At 48.1% G+C, this 22,888-nt stretch overlaps 2 protein-coding genes across 8 annotated transcripts in view; one reads left to right on the plus strand and one right to left on the minus strand.

The window, feature by feature from the left end:
• FBH1 (F-box DNA helicase 1) overlaps positions 1–5,095 on the minus strand; it is a 45,870-nt gene extending 40,775 nt beyond the window's left edge. Inside the window, exon 1 of one of the 2 annotated variants that reach the window (XM_057542462.1) lies at positions 4,962–5,095. In XM_057542462.1, the coding sequence (XP_057398445.1) occupies position 4,962 (1 nt within the window). In that variant the 5' untranslated portion in view covers positions 4,963–5,095. The remainder of the gene's footprint in view (positions 1–4,961) is intronic. The other variant, XM_057542463.1, reaches the window with a different exon arrangement.
• A 314-nt stretch (positions 5,096–5,409) lies between these two features.
• Positions 5,410–16,804, plus strand: ANKRD16 (ankyrin repeat domain 16). Of its 6 annotated transcripts, none has more exons than XM_057544352.1 (7): positions 5,410–6,003; positions 7,889–8,109; positions 9,623–9,665; positions 12,664–12,772; positions 13,265–13,426; positions 14,875–14,953; positions 15,917–16,804. In XM_057544352.1, the coding sequence occupies exons 1-7, from the start codon at positions 5,684–5,686 to the stop codon at positions 16,141–16,143; spliced, it is 1,161 nt and encodes a 386-aa protein (XP_057400335.1). In that variant the 5' UTR covers positions 5,410–5,683; the 3' UTR covers positions 16,144–16,804. The 6 variants fall into 6 exon arrangements, with proteins under 6 accessions (XP_057400335.1, XP_057400336.1, XP_057400339.1 ...); XM_057544353.1 differs by having other exon boundaries at positions 15,535–16,058; XM_007167652.2 differs by having other exon boundaries at positions 5,411–6,003; positions 15,987–16,804.
• The last annotated feature ends 6,084 nt before the right edge of the window (positions 16,805–22,888 follow it).

A 22,888-nucleotide genomic window follows, 5' to 3' on the forward strand; every position in this document is an offset into this window, starting at 1 on the left:
GGACACGGGTCTGGTCCCTGGTCTGGGAAGATCCCAAATGCCACAGAGCAACTAAGCCTGTGCGCCACAGCTACTGAGCCTGCGCTCTAGAGCCTGCAAGCCACAACTACTGAGCCCACGTGCCACAGCTACTGAAGCCTGCGCGCCTAGAGCGCGTGCTCCACAACAAAAGAAGCCACCACAAGGAGAAGCCCACACATCACAATGAAGAGTAGCCCCCGCTCGCCACAACTAGAGAAAAGCCTGTGCGCAGCAACGAAGACCCAACACAGCCAAAAATAAATTAAATTAATTAATTAAAACAAACAAAAAAAAAGGCCTCCAAAATTTACAGGTTACAGACCTAAATGGACAAGCTGAAGATAATAAGTGCCTACAATTCCTGGAAGGAAAGATTAAAAAACCACTTAAAAAAAAAAATCAAGATAACTCACCAGCACAGGTGCCTGACTGGAGATACAGCTCATAACAAGAACCCAGCTGGGTGGTTTTGCTAATCTAGAGAAACCCAACCTCATCCTGTTAGCTCCCCACAAGCCTCCCGCCCTTCTCGGAGGGGCTCCGTGCAGATCAAGCGGACACCCTCCTGTTTCTGGCGAGACAGCAGAGGTGCCCACAGCTGGCCCATCGTTACCAGGAGCAGGTACTTCACAGGCCAAACTGCGCCCTCAGAGAACTAAGAGCCCAATCTGAGCAACATAAACGGTGTTGGTCCCCAACTCCAGTGCGACAGAAAGTATTCATTCAACCCAGGCAGCACTCTGTAGTAATAAAACCACCCTGTATGTCTCTGAGAGACCTGCAACAACTATCTGTACAACTATATTTAATATAAGTTATTTACATACAAATTATTACTATTACTATAGTATGGTTTTTAAAATTTTATTTATTAATTAATTAATTTATTTATTTGGCTGCATTGGGTCTTCGTTGCTGCATGCGGGCTTTCTCTAGTTGTGGCAAGCGGGGGCTACTCTTCATTGCGGTGCGCGGGCTTCTCATTGCGGTGGCTTCTCTTGTTGCGGAGCATGGGCTCTAGGCGTGCAGGCTTCAGCAGTTGTGGCTCGTGGGCTCTAGAGCGCAGGCTCAGTAGTTGTGGCTCATGGGCTTAGTTGCTCTGCGGCATATGGGATTTTCCCAGAGCAGGGCTCGAACCTGTGTCCCCTGCATTGGCAGGCGGACTCCTCACCACTGCACCACCAGGTAAGTCCCTATAGTATGTTTTATTAACGTCTTCTTAATCGTTGTTTAAGCATGTATTAACATGTCTTCTGCCCCTAGACTGAAAGCTTTATAGTCTGTTGGGACGTGCAAGGCACTCAGCCCCAGCACCCGACACTCACTGTTCCATAAATATTAATGAACAGAATGCATTAAAAGAACAAATGCACAACTACGGCACTTCCCTCTGAAGAAGATGAGGTTGTCTTCTTTGGCTTTGAAATCCTACACTATGTTATAGGTCCAACGTGCTTCACAGCTTTTGGAAGTTCTTTCACGTACTCTCATCTGATCCTTGCACAATCCTGCAATTGTGCCAGGATGACACTGGGGCTAGGGTGATGGAACTTAGGTCTTCTGACTCCTCAAGCCCAGAGTTCTTTCTACGGAAGGTAATATTCTCTCTTCCACATCCAGAAATATTCAAAGCAGCTTCTAAAAACCTCAGCTTTAATTTCTCTGTCCCTTTTTAGAATCACTGTGGAACACCATAACCAAAGATAGCAAGTATTTAGAAAATAGCAAGCATAAGGAAAATATCACAAAATACTGTACACTCAAAATGGAAAAACTTCCAAATATTTTGTCCCCATTAGCTCTACAAGAAGCAAACGCAGAAAGGAAACACAACACGCAAGTCCTCACTCTCAGTGCAGAGCTGGGTCCCTGCCAGCACTACATCCCGCTTCCCTACAAACCCAAAGGTTCAGGCTCGCAGGCCCAACCTCACTTAGGTGCCCTCACACCCACAAACACCTGCTCCTCCCTTGGAACAGCACTCACTTATTATAGCAAACAAGGATGGCGAGAGCTTTTCTACGTGTTTCTCGCAAGGAAAAGAAAGAATAGGGAAAGAATGGAAATACAAGAAAACAACCATTACTTACACACTAGAATTTATAGATTTGAAAGGCTTTTTTCTACTGTCAATTCATCCCACAACCACTTTTAAGTATCTATGATTTCCCAGATTCATTATAAACACCATGAGGGCTTCCTCTCTTGGCATCTCTGGGGTCAAATCCTATTTGAGACACTGAGGATTCAAAAACAAATGATGTCGCCTGTCTATAAGGCAGCTCTCAAAACACATACATATTACTATACGTAAGGCACTATAAGTGCTACACAAATGCACTTACGAAATGAAGAGAAGTGACCAGTTAGGAAGGATGAAAAAGGCTTTATGAAGAGTTCAGCCTTGCAAGATGAGTAGGATCGGGGAAGGCAAAAGAAACAGTGTGTGCAGAAACACAGAGAACTAGCACAGCGGTGGTGTGCCGGGTTTCATTAGAACAAGAGGCTCATGGATTGTGGAAAAGGATGGAAAAGAATTTGGAAACACAGAGGATAAATGTCCTTAAATATAACGCCAAGGTGTTTGGACTTTATCGTGTAGGCAATTCAGAGAATCATCTCGCTTTTCTAAGCAGGGTCAATGACCAACCATATTTACACATTAGAATGGTAACTCTGGAGGCAGGCAGAGGATGAGTAAACATGCAGACTGTCGAGAAAACAAGGCAGAAAGTCACTTTACCAACCGAGGCAAGAGGTGGTCAAGGCCTAAGGGCAGCAGCAGCAAAAACAGGGAGAAAGGGAAAGTGAAGCCTAACAAGTTTTTTTCGACTGGTGAGACTGGAAGAGAAAAAACAACACAGGTAACTGACATTTCTAGCCAGAGCTCAAGGATCACATCATTACCCACGTTAAAGAATAAAGGAGAAATCGTGTTTTCGTTTTAATCACTTCTTCCGGGAATGAAGGGAAAATGAAAGCTTTCAAGTTTTGAAAATGGCTGTTTGTTCTGTTCTAAAATTATCTGTAGCATGCCAGGTTAAGCTCCAGGAGGTACTCTGAGATATGAGACTTGTCCTCAACATGTCTGTGAGTGACAACTGGAGACATAAGATTCGAGACGCTCTGGTGAGATGCTCTAAGAGCAGATGATTCCACTGACAGATGAGCAAAGACAGAATTCATGTTCAATCTTCAAATAAAATCACCCTAGGAAGGACAGAGGGGAATGACAAGCAGAGAAAGATGATGACAACAAATCTGAAATTAGAGTTCTAAGTCCAATACCAAGTTTGGTGTTCACACACTCACAGGTCACAAAACATGTCAAATGATCACGACACCGGAACCATGAAACACAACAAAAGATAAAGACAGCCAAGCAGCAAATCACAATGCCAATGAAGGCCACATGCAAAATGAGTCACTACAGGGCACACCACAAATTCCAAACACCTGCACAGAAAGGAATGAGCAGACCAACTGGGAAACCATAAGACCCCAGTATAGCTCCATCCATTAGCTTACTGTCAAGATCTGTCCCCTCTACACCAAACTTTTGCTCCAGAGAACCACAGGGGCTGTAGGCAGGTTAACATACATTGTCATCTAGTTATCTAAAGGGGGACGCAGACCAAAATAAGTTCCTAAAGAAGACAGGAGGGGCAGAATTGCACGTGGGATACCAGTTAAATAACCAATCATCTGAATTTCAAATATTGTCCTATAGTGCAAACATGTTTTGTTTTTCAAAGCAAGGAAGCTGGAGGCGTAAGGCAAGAGAAGTTGGAATCACTGGCAATGAGGTTGTGGAGGGGGATTAACAACAAAAAGTGTGAAACTACCAGATACCTCCACTCCCACTTGCACCAACACCAACAGCTGCGCTAAGACCAATGCTTGGTATGTCCTAAAACTTGATGCACTTCAAAGCACTTTTACACCTTCCTTTTTTTTGGAAGTGGCAAGATACAAGGGGACAATAACTTTGGCAAAGCTGATATTGGACCTGGTTCTATCTCTGATGACTATCCATATTACACTCAGTTAACCAAATTCAATCAGCTCACGAGTAAAATGAGCTTGTTTTCGTACTAGAGGTCTTTTTTCATTTTATCTCCCTTAATCTATTTGAGCAGAGTGCCAAGCACTAGCAGACCCTCACCGGGGGCTACCATCCTTCTTCCTTCCAGAGGTCTTTATTAGCTGTACTCCCGTGGGAAAATCGCTAACTTCTTTAGGCCTCAATTTCCCCACCTGTCATGATGCCTTCCTTACAGCGTTGTCTGCGGATGAGATAATTAATGTAAAGTGCTTTGTAAACCAGAGTACAAGATGTAAAGCATAATTGTCTCCAGGCCTGGCAAATAGCAGCTGCTCCCATTTTATCTCTAAAGGAACTGAAAACACCAGGAGGGTTAAATGACGAGCATCCAGGAGGATCGGGTAAAGAACTCAACACCTACACTCAAGTCTCCCATCACCCCACACAGCTTGCTCAGACCTCAAGTACCCTCCACCCGCTCAAGGCCCTCCCACATCACCTTAATTTTCTTAATATTCAGGTTAGGGGGAGGGCGACTGCAAACGAAAGAGGCAAAAGGATACCATAAAATGACTCGCCCAAGGTCAAAACAGCAGAGCAGAAGGAAAGGAAACGCTGGCTGCCCCCAGCGGAGGCCACGTCTCCGCGACTCTCACACCGCCGAGCAGCGCCGCGCCCCCGCGTCCCGGGGCGCCTCGGCCTCCCGCGCGCGCACCCCGCCGCGCCCCTCACTGCTCCCACCCCTGCCGGTCCGCGCCCCTCTGCGCCCGCGCCCGGCCCGGGCCCCCAGTCCCCCGCGGACCCCCTGAGGCGGGACCGCTGAGGAACCCAAAGGTTCAGCGTCCACACGGCTGGGCCCGCCCACGCCCCCTGCCACGCCGTCGGCCTCACGCACTATGGCACTCCGCACCAGGGGTCCCGCCGCCGCCGCCGCCGCCGCCGCCGCCGCCGCCGCCGCCGGGCCAGAGCCGCCCAGCCACCCAGTCCCAGCATCCCCCGGGCAGCGCGAGCCCGAGAAAGCCGCGGACTTCCTCCACCAGCTCCGCCCCCGCCGCTGCCCAGGGAAGAGCCCGCCGCCGGCGCTGACGGAATGCGCCCCTGGCCAATTGGAACGCGCGTGAGGAGGGGGCGCGCTTACGGACTTCTCTGGCGACCAATCGAAACGCGTATCTGGAGAAGGGGCGACTACCGCTAGCGGGCCCCGCCCCGTCCTGCTTCCGCTAGGGCGGAAGAGGCGAGCAGAAACTTTCCCAGAGTTCCTCCGAGCTCGGGGACCCACTGAGGGGCCGCGGCAGTCGGGGGGGGCGGGGCCGAGGCCGTGGGCGGGGCAGGCTGCGGAAGGCGGGGACGCGCGGACCCCACCCCGTCTCGGCGGGTCCGCGCTGCGTGTGACCGGCACCTGCAGCTGCGGTCCCGCGGTTCACGTAATGTTTCGCCCCAAAGTGAAACCAGTGCGGACGGCAGCCTCCGAGCGTGCGTTCGCGGCGGCCCGCGGGGCGCGTGCTCAGCCGGAGACCTGAGCGCCCGCCCGGGGCGGAGCCGGCAGGGCGAGGCCGGGGGCGTCCGGGGGAAGGGCCCCTGGGGGGCGGGGGCGGGCCGGGAGCGGAGCCAGGGGCCATGGCAGCACCCGCGGACCCAAGGCGGCTGTGCCGGCTGGTGCAGGAAGGCCGGCTGTGTGCCCTGCGGGAGGAGCTGCGGGCTGCGGGGCGCGCCGGCTGCGCGGGGCCGGCCAGGGACACCCTCTTGCATTGCGCCGCGCGCCACGGCCGCCGGGAAATCCTGGCCTATCTAGTCGAGGCCTGGGACCTGGACATCGAGGCCGCCAACCGAGACTACAAGCGGCCTCTGCACGAGGCTGCCTCCATGGGCCACCGGGACTGCGTGCGGTACCTGCTGGGCCGAGGGGCCGCGGTCGACTGCCTGAAGAAGGCCGACTGGTAGGTGGCGGAACTTGTAGAGAGACCCTCACCATTCCCCGCAGAATCGTAGATTCCCGCTCCTTCGTAGGCCTCCACGACGTAGACCCTCAGCCTTCCCCTATTGAGCAGAACATTGTTGCTACCCTTGTTGGGTTAACTGCTCCGATCTTCTGTTCCAGACTGCCTCCCATGATAGAGCAGAGAACAGTAAAGTACATGATCAGGTAGAATATAAGCAAACTACAAATTGTCTATATGTCCTACGTATAGCATGAGCACCAGGGCGGGATGTTCTTCTAGGAACATCTAGCTAAATGATTACTTCACCAGTAACATTGTTTTAACTTTCTACTTCGAAATTCGTAGTTATAGGTTCTCAGAAATTTGCGAAGACATGGGAGAAGTCCCATGCACCTTTCCCCCATCTTCCCCCAAAGTTAACATCTTACAGCCACAGTAAGGTAACAAGAAGAAGGAACCGCATTTGCTACAATCAGTATACTTACTCGGATTTCACCAGTTATACGTACACGTGTGTGTGGGGGGGTGCTCTGTGTGATTTTATCACATGTGTAGCCTTGCATGACCACCTCCACAGTCAACGATGCTCACCTGTCACCATCACACAAAGTAATTGCATTGTGTTAGATCCACATTGTTTTCGGTACTATGTCTGTCCACCTCCTTAGAGGTTATGAACATCTGAAGATTCATAACATAACGAAGTTCCTGAATGGATCCACAAGGGATTCCTGATCTGATATAAATAAGGAACACATCAGACAGCCAGATAGCTAAACAGAGTGCATCTTGCCCACTGGCATGGGGAGGGGGGGCGTAGACCTGGTGACTTTTTGAGGTTTGCACTTTGGCTGTGACTAAGCACAAAACTGATTTTCTTATGCTTATCCAGTTCTATGGGTAAGGAAACAGTCTTCCCAAACAACCGTTAAAAGGGCACGTTTCATTTGATTGTGTCCTTAGGAAGTGCAGTTACAGTGAGACATTTTTGCCTGTTCTCACCTTGCTGGCTTTCTCAAGTCCCTTCCCTGGATCCGTTCCCTCTGTGAAGCACTTCTTGACGATTCCAGCCTTCATTTATCTGGGTGTCTCCCTCCTGATTTCTCATTCACTATCATTACTACATTACCAAAAATAAAAAAATCAAAATAGTGTTGGTAATTAAGTAATATCAAAGCAGTCTCAGAGGACAGATCCTGGCTGAGACCCATGTAGTTATGTTGAGCTCCAGCTAGGCCAGCCTCTGGGACAGGAGGTAAACAAGACCTGCCCCTGCTTCCAAGAGTCATAGCAGATGAGAAGGCAGAAGCACAAAATCACTGATGTGGGAGAAGAGGAGTTGATAGTGATGTAGTTCACTGTCCCATAGTTGTGGACACACATCAGTTCAGAACCTTATTGTAATCACGCCGTTTCATTTGCTCCACCAATGTAGGCTCCTTACGGCAAGGCACTATGTCAAATGCTCTTTTTAACTCCTTTTCAGACAGTTTAATAATCGGTTACTGATTGAGGTGAATGGGGTAAGTCCAGCAGAGTACCTCTTATGCAAATATTCAGCACAAACTGTCTGTGATTTTGACTAGTTCTGTTCCAATTCAGTGCCATACTAAAAACTAGTTCAGAAACAACTTTGCCTCCTTAGTATTCCCCACCTGTAGGGGCACCCACGTCACAGTCATTTTCCCCTTGTTAATCCTCCCAGGGCCCTCACGACAGGCAGGGAAGTTGCCAGCCAAAGCTGTTTTCCTGCTTCCCAGACTCCCGAGTCCTCAAGGTCTTCCGTCTCTGCCAATGGTGTGCATTTTTCTGAAGCCCTGGTCGAGTGCTTCTAATGCTTCAGCTGCCCTTCCGTCTGACAGCTTGTCCCGATTGACCTTAGGACTCCTCTGATGATGGCTTGCACAAGGAGGAATCTTGAGGTGGTCCAGGACCTCGTGGAGCACGGCGCCAATCCACTCCTGAAGAACAAAGACGGCTGGAACAGTTTCCACATTGCCAGCCGAGAAGGCGACCCTCTGATCCTCCAGTACCTGCTCGCTGTTTGCCCAGCTGCCTGGAAGACAGAGAGCAAGATCGGGAGAACCCCGCTGCACACAGCAGGTATGGCCCGGAGCTGTGCAGGATGCCCGCCACCAGGGAGCGAGGGGTTGGGGAAATGGCAAGGAATACGAGCAGCTTTGGGGTATTTTGGCAAACACTTAGTTTCTAAAACCAATGTCACCCGGCCCTTAACATGCTCTTCTTTCTTGTTTTAGGTGATTTTTCGCATACATTTGTCTTCTCCTCCCCAGTTAGTTAGATGGTAGGCTGGTTCTGTTCCTTACTGAGTCTTTGACCTTGGGCAAGGAACTTAGTCTCTTGAGCAGGTTTCCTCAACCACAAAATAATGATAATGATGATGCCCGTATCACAAGGTCGTAGGGATTAAGGCACATGCAAGGCCCTCCGTGCAGTGCTCCACACGCAGTGAGCACAGGACAGCTACAGCTGCTATTTTCACAACCATTTTGACATTATTAAAAGCAGAAGGAAAGGGGACTATCCTTATACATTCAGCAGTACCTACTATGGTGCTGTCCATTTAAATAAATATAGGTGCTTATAATTAAATACCAGGGCTCAGTGGGTGTGATTTATCTAGTGACAATGTTGAATATAAATCTGGACTACCATTTTCATTGTTTGGAGTAATTATCCTTAACTCTGAACTGTCTATTTGTAGATTATCTTAGTTAAAAGCAAAAGCGCAGTGGTATAAGACAAAAGGGGCATTAAGTAGACCAAGAGTCCAGATCAAGACATTTAGAACATAATCTTTAGCCCTCTGGGTAGCACATTGAATTAGAATACAGGGCTTTTAGGTTTCTCGGAAATCAATACCTGTGACATGATGTCATTGAGGAGATAGGCACACAGTTATTCTGGCCACAGTTAGGGACCAAAGAATCCTTCATAAAACTTTGCACATGAGTGGAAAAACTTCTTTGCTCGTGAATTGTTTGACGAACTACCCTGCTGTTGTGGAGAAACAGTCAGTGCCCAGTCATTCACACAAAATAGTGGAGAATAGATAGTCAAAATCTTTTTTTTTTTTGGCCACGCTGTGTGGCTTGTGGGATCTCAGTTCCCCGACCAGGGATTGAACCCGGGTCAGAGCAGAGAAAGCTCGCAATCCTAACCACTAGGCCACCAGGGAACTCCCTCGAAATCTTTATTATAGAGGATAGTTATTTCTAGCAGGAGAATTAAATTCCTGGTTATTTTGTCATGGATTACTCTTAAAATGTTTTACATTTCTTGGGCAAAAACTGACTGGCCCTAGGGATTTGTAGCACGAAAGTGAGGAGGCAGGTTTAAGATTGAAAGTTTGCCATCAAAGTCTCATAAAGACAAGATAATCAAGTGTGAGCCTTGTACCTGTTAAGTGAAAACATCGCCCTTTACCACTCATCCAGCTAAATTTGTCTTTTTCTGGGGCGGTGGCAGTGTATCTAACTTAATACTCTTTCCTGGAAGTTACAGCTAGAGGGATGGGGCACAGAGAGGTGCCAGGAGGGAAGAAGCATTTTATTTTTGTGCTAAAAAGCTCTCATTCTCAACTCTCTCCACCCAGCAATGCATGGCTGTTCAGAGGCAGTAGAGATGCTTCTTCAGAGGTAAGAACAAAACAGCAGATTGAGGAAAATATTTGCTAATTGACAGTTAATATCAGTGCTGCATAATATCAGAGCTCAGACAAAATGTTCATAAAGAATCTAAAGTACCAAAACAGACATGAACAAAAGACTTAAGCAGATAAAGAAGGTGAAACAAAAATAGCTAACAAACCTGGGGAAACATTAGCCTTTTATCTGTTCATTCAACAGACATTCATATACTCACTCAGCACTCACTGTACCAGGTGCAGGGGCTACCACAGCAACAAGATAATATGGTTTCCCCCCCAACCCATGGAACTCACAGACAGGCAGGGAAGACAGACGCTGCCCACGTCGTGTGAGTCTGATGAGCGTTACAGGGAATTGTGAGGTCCCCACAGGAACATGGCACGTGGCCTAGGGGTGAAGGATCTCGGCCCCAGTGACACTGACGCTATGACCTGGAGGAGGCTGAAAATGGGGGGCAGGGTGGAGGGGGCATTCCAGGCAGGGGTGACAGTACCGTGAATGCTCAGGGCCAGGGACAAACACAGTGCACGGCAGAGACCAAAAGAAGGTAGACACGTGCTGTGTCCCAAGAGTGACGGGGAGACTGCAGAGGAAGGGCGATTCAGGTCCGGTGGGACGCTGGGCGCCACCTGAGGATTCCAGATCTTGTGCTAAGCGTATAAGATACCACTGAATAATAAGAGATTTGCATTTTTCAAAGATCCCCCGGTTGCAAAACAGAATGGATTGGAGGGGGAGCAAGCGTGGGTGCTGTGAACGCAGTCTGGCGGCTGTTGCAGTTGAACAGGAGGGATGGTGGTGGCTGGACCACGATGCTGACCATAGGGTGAAGAGAAAGGTCTGGAGACACTTGAGAGGTAGAATCACCAGATCTCGGTGAATAAAGGGACAAAGGGAATGAGGGAGAAGGACAAGTCCAGGATGACGGCCAGGTGTCTTGCTTAAGCAGCTGGTGCTGTGCTGGTGCCACCTGCCGAGGTAGATGACACCTGGGGAGGAGGGGCAGGCTTGGGGAGAAGCTGGCAGTGTCACTTTCGGGCATGTTGAGTCACATGTACCTGTGAGACACCCAGGCAGAGACATCCAGCGGGCAGTTAGACACAGATTTTAGCCCAGAGGAGAGGTGTGGGCTGAGATACAGGAGTGGGCCTCGTCAACATAGAAGTGACGATTGAATCCATAGGATGGAAGTGGTTACCTAGGAGACGATGAGTGAAGAAGAGGAGGCCTAATGCAGTGCCCCGAAAGCATCACTGTGTAGGGCTTGCCTCCTACGCGTTGGGACTGTATACCTGCGGTCATAAATACTCCTTCCTTCATTCAACAGATGTTTTCTAAGCACCTGCTGTGTGTGTTAGGCACTGGGTGATAAGCAGTTAACACTGTTCTTTCCCTAACAGCCTGCAGGCTAGTGTGGAAGCCGAGTATAGACACACAATCGCAGAAATGTCATAAAATTTCAAATGGTGATGATACTACAAAGGGAAGGTCCACAGTGCTATGCGGGAGCAGGGGTCGTCCTGTAGATCTGGGGGAGAAGATGGGCCTCTGAGGTCCTCCTGAAGCTGAGATTTGAAGGATGCCTTGGAGTTGGCCAGGTGAAGAATGGCACTAGGATGTTCCAAGCAGAGGGGACCAGCAAGTGCAAAGGCAGCAAAGAGCCTGGCACCCGGGGGAGCAGAAGGAGGTGGGACAGGCAGGACCCTTGAAGGTAGGAACAGAAGAAGATGGGACAGGTGGGAGGTAGGGCCGAGAGGAAGGGGAGACAGGTGTGACCATGAGGAAGGTAGGAACGGAAGAAGGGAGGACTGGGGAGAAGGGAAGACGGGTAGGAATGGAAGGAGGTAGGACCATGAAGCAATAGGAACGGAAGAAGAAGGACGGATAGGCTGTGGGACTGAGAAGAAAGTGGGACCGGACAGAAGGGGGGTCGCCTTAAGCACAGGGAGGAGGGCCCAGAGGATCCCGGAGAAGTGAGTGGATATCACATAATCCTGACCATGGAAGGTCATGTTGAGGTTTTAGGCTTTGTCCTTTGTGGTTGGGAAGTAGTTAAAGGTTTTAACCAGGAGAGGCTGTACCCAAATTACATGGTGAAAAGATTACTCTGTTAGTGGTGAGAACAGAATGGCTGGGCCGGAACCAAAGAGAGAAAAACAGGTAGGAGGCTGTTTCCTGTTGACTTGGTCTTTGTTTTTTCTTTTTCCCAGCTGCACTGGGTCTTGGTTGCTGCACATGGGCTTTTCTCTAGTTGCAGCAAGCGGGGGCTATTCTTAGTTGTGGTGCGTGGGTTTTGGTTTTTTTTTTTTAACATCTTTATTGGAGTATAATTGCTTTACAATGGTGTGTTAGTTTCTGCTTTATAACAATCGGCTATACATATACATATATCCCCATATCTCTTCCCTCTTGCGTCTCCCTCCCTCCGTGCGTGGGCTTCTCATTGCGGTGGCTTCTCTTGTGGAGCATGGGCTCTAGGCGCACGGTCTTCAGTAGTTGTGGCACACGGGCTTAGTTGCTCCGCGGCATGTGGGATCTTCCCAGACCAGGGCTCAAACCCGTGTCCCCTGCCTTGGCAGGCGGATTCTTAACCACTGCGCCACCAGGGAAGTCCCTGTTGACTTGGTCTTAAGGGGTGAAGACAAAGATGGAGACAAAGATACAGTTTTGTTTAATATTTTGGATGTAGAATTGAGAGGTTTTGGTAATAGATCGGCTATGAGGGATGAAGGGTGACTTCAAGGCTCTGCATGAGAAGCGGGAGAGATCACAGTCCCTAAAATGTGATGAGAAGCTTAGAGGAGGAGCAGGTTTGCTGGCGAAACCAACCTGCTCTCGAAGAGCTCGGTACAGATACTGAGGTGGGGAAGCAGGGCAAGCACTCCAGGTTCTCACGGATCATCTATGAGGCAGGTGGTCAAGAGTCAGCACTGTTGGGTTTGAAGCGGTGACTGTTCCCAGCTGTTACTTTGTGTTTGGGCTCTAGGTGCCAGTATGAACCGGACTGCAGAGACAAGTGTGGCCTCACACCCTTCATGGACGCCATTCAGTGTGGACACATCGACGTAGCCAGGCTGCTCCTCGAAAAACACAAGGTATGGAAATGGTTTGGTTTTATCCCTTTAGTTCTTCCTACAAGTTTTAGATCATGGGATAAACAGGAAGCATTGTTGTTCAGATCATGGGTTCACATCTCAGCTCTGCCACATCCCCTCCTCTGAGGTCCCCTTTACCTCTTTAAGCATCAGTGTTTCCATTTGTAAAACAGGGTTACTATAAGGATTAAATAACATAATGTACATAAAGCAGTTAGCAAAATAAGTATTCAATAAACAGTAGCTGTTTCATAATAATAACAGCAACAGACTCTCCCCAGTAATTCTATTTGTTTGGCACTTTAGCCTACAGTGTTGAATCTTAACCATTTTTTTGGTTAGAGCATCCTTTGAGAATCTGACAAAAGCTACATATGTATCATCTGCCCAGGAAAATGTATGTAGACCACAGAGCTTTGCCAAAATGTCAGAAGTCCATGGACCCAGGTATCTCTGCTCCTTACTTTTGTTCATGTCTCTCCCAACCTCTAGGCTTGCGTTTCTGCTGAGGACTCCCTGGGGGCCCAGGCCATCCACCAGGCAGCAGTCACTGGGCAGGATGAGGCCATCCAATTCCTGGTCTCTGAGCTTGGCATCAACGTAGATGTGCGAGCAGCCTCCACCCACCTCACAGCACTTCACTACGCAGCTAAGGTTTGTTTCTTTCCAGAACAGTGTTCCTGCTTCCTGAGGCTTGCCTAACCCTGTTGATGAGTAACCTTGTAGTCGTGGTTCTTTTGCTCGATCTCTATGGAAAAAAGAAATTGCCCATGACATACTCTTAAAATGGTCATGATTCTAAAGCCCTGTGTCCCTTTAAATAGAAACCTGCCTTGGGCTTCCCTGGTGGCGCAGTGGTTGAGAATCTGCCTGCTAATGCAGGGGACACGGGTTCGAGCCCTGGTCTGGGAAGGTCCCACATGCCGCGGAGTAACTAGGCCCGTGAGCCACAATTACTGAGCCTGTGCGTCTGGAGCCTGTGCTCTGCAACAAGAGAGGCCGCGATAGTGAGAGGCCCGCGCACCGCGATGAAGAGTGGCCCCCACTTGCCTCAACTAGAGGAAGCCCTCGCACAGAAATGAAGACCCAACACAGCCATAAATAAATAAAAATTAAAAAAAAAAAAAAAAAGTAGTGTATTGTTTAAAAAAAAAAAAAGGAAACCTGCCTTTATTTGTTTCTGGGTAAAAACTGAGAAGAGCCCTTTACTCCATGTAATGCCTGGGCTTTATGTTCCCTCCTGCCCTTTTTTGTTTTCAGGAATAATGTTATTTGAAGCTGTAAAAATCCATTGTATGAAATTCCTAGTTCCTTATCCTTTTACTGGATTTCAGAAGATTTCTTTAAGTAAGAAAAGGGAATTGCATTTACTGGGCTCTCTGATGTATGAAATATTGAAGACACACAAAAGTTTTCGCTAGAAAAATAGCCACTATCTTTAATATTATCGGCCGCCTGCCTTTACTTGTTTTTCTAGCAACAGGATTAAACATTTTTCTGGTGAACTGCACTCTCCTGCCTGTGTTTCCCCTTTGAGAACATGGGTAAACAGTTGAGGGTGGGCTAAGGGCATGGTCTGTGGCCACGGGGATAAAAGCGAGTGGGAAGATTGAACCTGCAGCCTTGGTTTCAGTCTCAGCAGGTACTGACAGGCTAACTGGCTGGACAAAGGTATATCGATTGCTTCACAAAGGACAATGCCAGTTATGATAAGAATCCCATCCAGGGGAGGTTACACTCTTTTCCAGCTTATTTCTCCCCTAAAGATTTAGCAAAGAGTGTGTTTGCTTGGGAGATTTAGAATTGTGTTTTCTGAGTAAATCACAAGATTTATACTCCTTACACTGAGGGAAACCCAACCATAGTGGTCAGTGATTTGGCTACAAAATTGATTATCTGTATTCTAATAACTAAACGTCACCTACATCTTTAATGATTTATGCTGAATTTCGAGAGTAATGTGACGAGCCTTCCTTTAGATACGAAAATTCAGTTTCAGCAGTCGAGTATTTTAGAAAAAGCACCTAATGTGCATTAGAGTTTGTGTCTAAGGCTTGCTTTTGTCATCATTACAGTGGTAACAAGTTTATTTCAACACTCAGGAAGGACACGTAAGCACAATCCAGACACTCTTATCCTTGGGTGCCGACATCAATGCCAAGGACGAAAGAAATCGATCAGGTACGACCTCATTTTACACGTGCTTTGAAAATTATTAGTAAACTGAATGTAAACAATGTAAACAATGGACTTTTATGTTAAAATCATTACACTTTTAAAATTATTCCTCTAGTAGCTCAGCAACTTTTCCTTAAAAAAGCACCTCCTCCATTTGCAAAGCTATAGAACTGCTGTTACCATGGTAACGATGGTGACTACTACTCCTTACTGCTGCTGGTATTACTGTTGTTGTTTTTATTATTTTAAACCACACAACGTATGTGACATCAAAGCACTTTCTGTCTTAATCCATGATCACACCAGCTCCCCAGGTGTTACATAGATTCTTCATAGGTCTTCTCTCTACGGAATGTATTTTAAAACCTTAATCACTGTATTTTTTTAGATTCGGGGCTCAGAAAGATATTTTCAGAGCTAATTCCTTAGACTTGGACTTTAGAATAAACCTTCTCATTAGCACTCTGTACACCAGTGACCATCTTGCAAGGGTTAAGCAGGACCTTGTGATGCTTCACAACTCACTCCAGGGCTGCAGAGGAAGGTCACTAAGTCCCAGGACACAAACTTTCTCCTAACGACAGGGGAGCAGGACCCAGGATCATGGCTCACAGCACATCAGAAACCCTCAGCGCCAATTTCTAACCAGAATGGGAAGATGTGTCAGCATTTTTTGTTTCTGTTACGTCATTCTTACTCATGGTGATATTTTTACTTACACTGAGAATTCACAAAACTTTGAAAATGTCTTCTGTACTATTTAAAGTCTCCTATTTCTCATTAACTTACTTTGTTGTTTTAGACAAGTCTCTCAAATTCTCTCCAACTGGTTTTGTTGCTTTTAAAACCATTTGTGACCAAGTCAGGTTAAAAGGAAAAATGTTTTGATCCAGAATAGGCGAAGTCATAGGGAAGAATACGGAACTATGAAATCTGTGCAATTGCAAGAGTCAGTGTTTTTATCAGGGGCATCCTGCTCTCCAGTCAGTACTGCTGTAGGTGATGCACTGAGCTGGGTGCCTCTGTCCCCACCCAGCCCTGCACCTGGCCTGCGCGGGGCAGCACGCGGCCTGCGTCAAGTTCCTCCTGTGCTCTGGGCTCGGGGACTCTCCGGACATGACGGGCGCCCTGGCTCAGCAGCTCACACGGAGTCCGGACGTCCTTCAGTGCTTCAACCACAGCGCAACAGCTGAGGGCGTTTCCAGAGGAAAACAGTGAACCCACAGTAATTCACGTCCTGCTGCTTGAATCCGTTCGCAGATGCAGTGAAATGGGCCAGTAGCCAGTGTTTTCTGCCCTCCCCCTCCTGCACTCCCTGCTTTGGTGGCGGATTCCCCAGGGATGAGGCGGCTGTCTTCCTGGCTGTATGACTGCACATCGCACGGTCGGAATCTTTCCATAATCTCTGATCCACTTTTTCTGCCCTTCCAGTGGAGTCAGATGATGTTGATGAAGTCGGTGTCTGGAATCCTTAGAGGAGCATGAAAATACAGTGTACATACTGTTATGTATGTGTGTGAAATGTTTTATAATAAAGAGTGTGTGGTGAGGCCATGATAATAATATTTAGAATATAGCAAGTTCCTATTGCCTTGAGCAGTAAAACATAATTGGCCTGTATACTTTCTTCTTTCATAGGCTTTTCATTGGCATTGCAGTGGTTTAACTTTTGGCTTCAAAGCCTGCAAGGAAATGCTGGGATCTGTTTACATAGACATTTACAAGGAATGGAAACGTTTCTATAGTCTAAGCACTGCTACTTGAGCTATAATGTTTTAATCTTGAGGTTATTATTTTTTTAATGACAAGTTCTGTATTGGCTCCCTTTGGATAATAAAGACATCTCAAAACGCATTGAAGATATTTACAAAGCTTTTCCACGACCTCATTTGAAAAATGGGGTTTGTCCCACAGGTCACATTTCCTGTCCCACCTGCCACCTGCCCATGGAAGCTTGTGGCTGTGGAGAAGTGAAACACTCGACATTGTAACTTTGAAAAATTTTGTAGCAACTTAAACAGATTAAAGAAAGGATGAGTCCTCAGGCATTTGGATTCTTTTCCTGTTTCTTTTCCTTTTCTTTTTTTCTTTATATGCAAATAATAATTATTAGTCCAAGTCAATCTGTTAAAAAAGCGTTTGCATCGATCACAAGCAAGACCCAGTCCCCTCGTTCAGTGTCATCTGGTAAGAACTCATCACACGCCCTCACCCCTGTTCTCAGCATCGTGCCAGGCTGGGCAAATAGCAGGAATGTCCAGTTCTCCGTTATTCTCAGGTGGTGCTGGCTGATTTTTATCCCTAACAACCAGATAAATGTTCTGGTAGAAACACGGCTGGAACCTCTGAATCACACACTGTCTCCATCTGCACCTCCTCCAGCTGCAGTTACCGTTTCCTGTTGCTCCAGAGATGTCTTCGTGTCCCTGCCTTTGCGTCTGAGGATGGCCTGTTATGTGCATCCCTACTTGCAGGTGGGACAGAAAGACCGGTCTGGGGCTGCCCTTCTCCTCTCAGCACACATGTGAAGCAGCTTTTTCTTTGCAGTGACTGCACACAGGTGTGTTCCCACCCAAGCTGTGCCTCTGCCTTACACACTCGCCGTGATGATGGTCCGTCGGGTTATGCTTGGTTCTCCAGTACACGGCTCTCCATTGAAAACGCCCCTGTAGCGTGGACAGGGCTGCTGGATGCTGCTGCCAAAGCTACTCGAGAGCCAGAGAGGGCAGTGATGATAGTAACATTCACTGTGGCAAAGACAGTGGTGATGATATAATTACAACCTATTACCGCAGTAGTAATATATTGAGAATGCTAATGACAATGGTGGTGATCATTAGTATTATTCCCTCACTTCCTAATTATAGGTACTTTTCTCACTTCCTTTGGGTCTTTACTTAAAAGTGGGGCCCTTCCTTGGCCACCAGATCTAGAATTTCGTTCCCTCCTTCAACATTTTATATCTTCTTCCCTTAGTTCATGTTTTCTCCATAGCATTTACCACTGTGGAATATACCATCTGTCTTGAGTTATTTATTTTCTCTGTTGTCTGTCTCCCCCACGAGAATGTAAGCTCCTTGGCCAGGGTTTTTGTGTGTCTTGCTCACTCACTATATCTACAGGGCCCAGAACAATGCCTGGCACATGGTAAGGGTGTAGATCATGAGATAGCCAACGAGTGAACGATAACTTCTGTTTCTTGAGCACTTACTGTGTCCTGGATGCTGTGCTGAGTGCCTTTCCTGGCCAGTCTCGTTCCATCCCTGGCTCTTACGAGGGGCAGCCCCTCCTGATTATCCTCCATCTCAAGCATCCTTTCTCATCCCGACCTCCTTAGAGAAGAGCCTGTGCTTGGTTCCCGGTTCATGGGCACTGCCGGCCCCTGCCGCCCGGCTTCCTGACTGCTGCTCCTAGGTCACCGGGATCCAGTTGCCAAATCAAGTGACGTGCCTTTAGCCCTCATGTTACTGATCCTTTCAGTTCAATTATCAATCACTCCCGCCTTCCGGAAGCTCGTTTCTTGTCACCTCTGACAACACGCTTCTGGGTTTTCCTTTCTGAGCTTCCTTTTCCGTCTCTGTCACGAGCGTCTCTGTCAGGGCCTATCCCATACACGCTTCTGTCCCCACTCAGCACTGTCCCTGTGCCGAGTGTGCCTCCACCCGTCTCATCCGCTGTCATCTCACTGCCCCCTGACCGCTGAGCCCCTCCAGCCCTGACCCTCTGCTTCCAGCTGTACGTTTTTGCATGGATGTCCCAAGGCTGCCCCACACTCAACTCGCTCAAAACCTAACTTCCCCCTAAAATTAAAAAAAAAAAAAAAAAATTGTAAACTATACCCTAATATAAAATAAAAAATTGTAAAAACAACCCTAGTCTCCCCCAAACTGTGTACATTCATTCTGCGCCTGTTGCCTGAGCTGTGACACCGCCCTTCATCCCGCCTCCCCGGGTCCCTTCCTTCTGCAGGAGGCCCGGCCAGTCTGGTCGGCTCCATCCTTACAGTGACTCCCTGGTTCAGGCCTCAGCTTCACATCCAGATCGCTGCTGCCACAGCCCCCCAAGTTCTTCTCCCGCACCGCCTCAGATGCATTCCCCATGCAGCCGTCGGGGCTCTGACGTGACCAAGGGCGCTGACTGCCGATGCTGGCCGCCACCTTCACCACGGTTCCCAGCGCCTCGTCCACGACCCAAGGCCAGAGACCGTGGCCAGTCCTTCCGAGAGCACAGCTGATCTACGTGAGAGGTCAGAGCAGAGGCCGGAAGGGATACAAAGAATTGCTGTCATTTGAAAATAGCTGGTACCCAACACACATTACCAGAAAAAGTTATACAAGAAAGTATTTACAAGACAACAGTAGAAAAGGGATTGCAATATGGAAAAGAAATCACAAAACTCACGCCCAGCAAATGAGTGCTCTGCTCAGGGGGAGCAGCACTTTATCCAGCCTGCCGTTCCTAGATCCGCCAGCAGGTGGCGGCACAGAGCAATGTCCCTTTTATTCGCCCAGGCTTTTTTTTTTTTTTTTTTAGAGCCCGTTGTAAAATATAAAAAAGTAAAGGAGAAAACAAAACCGATCATTCCGCTGCCCTGAAATGACCACTCTTACTTCTTCCTAGTCTTTGTAAATGTACATAGTTGAGATGATGCTGTATGTGCGGTTTACCCCAACTTTACATCTCAAGCACATCCTAATACTCTTCAGAATTCTGTGACCTTTTACTTTAATGGCTGTCTAATGCCCCATCGTATGACTGTCCACACTTATTCTTTTATGTTGTCATTTTGGGGTTCTTTTGTCTCGTTAAGATGAGATGTAGATGGGATAACCAGTGAAGCTTTGTCAAATTCAACTGAAAGCAGGGTTAGGGAGCAGGTCCTGTGGGAGGCGGGGGAGGGGGACCGGAAGCCCGTGGAGGCCAAGCTCCAGGTGCACAGGACAGTGGAGGGAGGGTAAGGAGACAGCTTCAGGTGGACCCACACCAACACCTCAACTGACATCGGTATTTAGAGGGAGTGGGGTTGGTGGAACACGTGTGTAACATTTTCTACCATCGCGAATAACAATGTGAACTTACATTTGATGGTCTGTAGACTTGTTAAAATTGCTTTCATAAGCCGGCAAGGGTGTAGAGGGTTCAAGACCCAATTTGAAAGAGGAATGTGATGTTTATTGAGAAAAACGAGGTAGAAGTGGGGCCTGGCCTCTGACCTGAGCCGTGACAGTAGGATTTGCTTGGCCTGCATGAAGAAGGCCTATGGGAAAGCATTTGTAACATCCCCCAGAAAGGTGATTGACTTTGTAACATGGACAGGCCAGGGCCTTCCTGAGAAGAGCACTGGGGAATATTTACGCTCATCAGCCACCCAGGCGCTGCCACGGGGCCTTTTCTGGCCCGAGAACGTCAACCTCAACGTGGACGCAGGCATTTCAGCCAGCCTCGTGGTGTGAGCTAAACCTCTTTTTCCTTCTTCCCCGTCTCTGGAAGACTCAGAGCATACTAAAGGGTGGGTGGCATTCCGGGGACACATGAAACAAGATGAAAAACACCGCAGAGTGGTGATTACCTCTTGTTCAGGGTTCACTGCTCCAGGCGTTCCTCGCCCGGTTACCAGGTCGGCCTGAGGACCAGCGGTGCTGCTGGCAGGATCAGGGCGCCTCTCCAGGCTCTGCAGTTAGCAGAATCCAACTCACATCCAGAAGTGTGGCTGGAAGGGAGCCCAGGAAACGTGGTTTATAATCTTCCTAGTCCTGCAGCGTAGGAAATCCCATAAAGAGGAGGTGGCGTTTGAGTCCACACACCCACCATACTCGGTGTTGCTGGAATACCTTAGCACATCTACCACCTGGGATCAGCACAGCCCCAGGGGCTAGTCACTAATGCCTGTAAAATAATCCCCCCAAAGGAGAATCATTTAAGAGTTCTTTGGACTTCAAAAGTAGCCAAAGAATTCAAGTGACAGCTTATGGCAGAAAATCTTTTTCAGTTATTGAAATTAGGGCATAACTAAGAACATCCAGAATACCACACACACGGTTGAGGTGGTCTTGGTATAACTGGTAGGGGTGGGACAGCAGTGTCTGCAAAATGAAAGTAATTAGCATGTACATGCTCTGTTAGGGGAGACTAAGGGGAAACAGGTGTTCAGCCTAGAAAAACATTCCAGTGGATTTCCTATGAAGTCAATGTGTCCTGAGTTTAACTTTGAAACAAATTAAAAAATTGAAATAAATAAATAAATAAAATAAAATCTACCACCTGGGAAAGTGCCTGATTCCCACACACCATCACCAGAGCTGTGCTACCACATTCTTTTTTTTTTTTAATGTATTTATTTTATTTATTTATTTTTGGCTGCATTGGGTCTTCGTTGCTCCACGCGGGCTTTCTCTAGTTGCGGCGAGCCAGAGCTACTCTTCATTGCGTTGCGCGGGCTTCTCATTGCGGTGGCTTCTCTTGTTGCGGAGCACGGGCTCTAGGTGCGCGGGCTTCAGTAGTTGTGGCTCGTGGTCTCAGTAGTTGTGGCTCGCGGGCTCTAGAGCACAGGCTCAGTAGTTGTGGCGCACAGGCTTAGTTGCTCTGCGGCATGTGGGATCTTCCCGTACCAGGGCTCGAACCCGTGTCCCCTGCATTGGCAGGCGAATTCTTTTTTTTTTTTTTTTAATTTATTAATTTATTAATTTTTGGCTGTGTTGGGTCTTCGCTTCTGTGCAAGGGCTTTCTCCAGTTGTGGCGAGCGGGGACCACTCTTCATCGCGGTGCGCGGGCCTCTCACTATCACGGCCTCTCTTGTTGCGGAGCACAGGCTCCAGACGTGCAGGCTCAGTAGGTGTGGCTCACAGGCCCAGTTGCTCCGCGGCATGTGGGATCTTCCCAGGCCAGGGCTCGAACCTGTGTCCCCTGCATTGGCAGGCAGATTCTCAACCACTGCGCCACCAGGGAAGCCAGGCAGGTGGATTCTTAACCACTGCGCCACCAGGGAAGTCCCCACATTCTTAATTTCTACTAACTTGATATACCATCTCACTGTTGTAATCCTGCATTTCTTTAATTATGGATCAGATTGAAGATCTTTAGATTGATTTACTGGCCATTTACATTTTTTCAGTTTTTATCAGCATTAGTTACCTATGACCTAGTCAAAAACAAACTACCCCAAAATTCAGCAGCTTAGAAAACAACTGTTGATTTCTCCAGAGGCCTCAGGTCCTCCGGTGGTTTGCTGATCCTACCTGAGCCGGGCGGGTGGCGTCCTGTCGCTTGAGCCAGCCGTGCAGGATGGAGTCGGCTCTGCTTTGTGTGGGTCTCTTCCTCAGTCAGGCTGGCCCAGGCTTGCTCTCCTGACAGTGGCAGGGATTGGACAGAGGAAAAAGAGACTCCAGCGCCTTTCTGTCTCTGCCTTGTGTGTGCAGACACTCCCGTCCCGTCAGCCAAAGCAAGTCCTCCTGCCAAGCAGAGCATGCGCCAGAGGGCACCACCCAGAGCCTGGATACTGGGAGGCCATTGATTGAGACCACTGGTGAAATCAACGTCTTGCATTATATTTGACTGCTGTGTTGTTTGTCTTGATTTGTAAGAGCCTTTTTTATATTGAGTGAATTAGCTCTACACAAAATTCACGTGGTAACTAAAATTTTTGGTGTGCATTTATAAGTGAAGAAAAAACAGACTACAGCACTGCAGAGATAATTTCTTATATATCTCCTTTTTTTTTAAAATTTTATCTATTTATTTATTTATTTATGGCTGTGTTGGGTCTTCGTTTCTGTGCGAGGGCTTTCTCCAGTTGCGGCAAGTGGGGGCCACTCTTCATCGCGGTGCGCGGGCCTCTCACTGTCGTGGCCTCTCTTGTTGCAGAGCACAGGCTCCAGACGCGCAGGCTCAGCAATTGTGGCTCACGGGCCTAGTCACTCCGCGGCATGTGGGATCTTCCCA

Source organism: Balaenoptera acutorostrata, chromosome 3 (genome assembly GCF_949987535.1).
Source record: "Balaenoptera acutorostrata chromosome 3, mBalAcu1.1, whole genome shotgun sequence".
Taxonomy (NCBI): domain Eukaryota; kingdom Metazoa; phylum Chordata; class Mammalia; order Artiodactyla; family Balaenopteridae; genus Balaenoptera; species Balaenoptera acutorostrata.

Coding starts and splice junctions, on each gene's coding strand:
- ANKRD16 (XM_057544352.1), top strand. CDS start 5,684: ATGGCAGCACCCGCGGACCCAAGGCGGCTGTGCCGGCTGGTGCAGGAA. Junction 6,004..7,888: donor TGCCTGAAGAAGGCCGACTG/GTAGGTGGCGGA, acceptor GATTGACCTTAG/GACTCCTCTGATGATGGCTT. Junction 8,110..9,622: donor AACCCCGCTGCACACAGCAG/GTATGGCCCGGA, acceptor CTCTCCACCCAG/CAATGCATGGCTGTTCAGAG.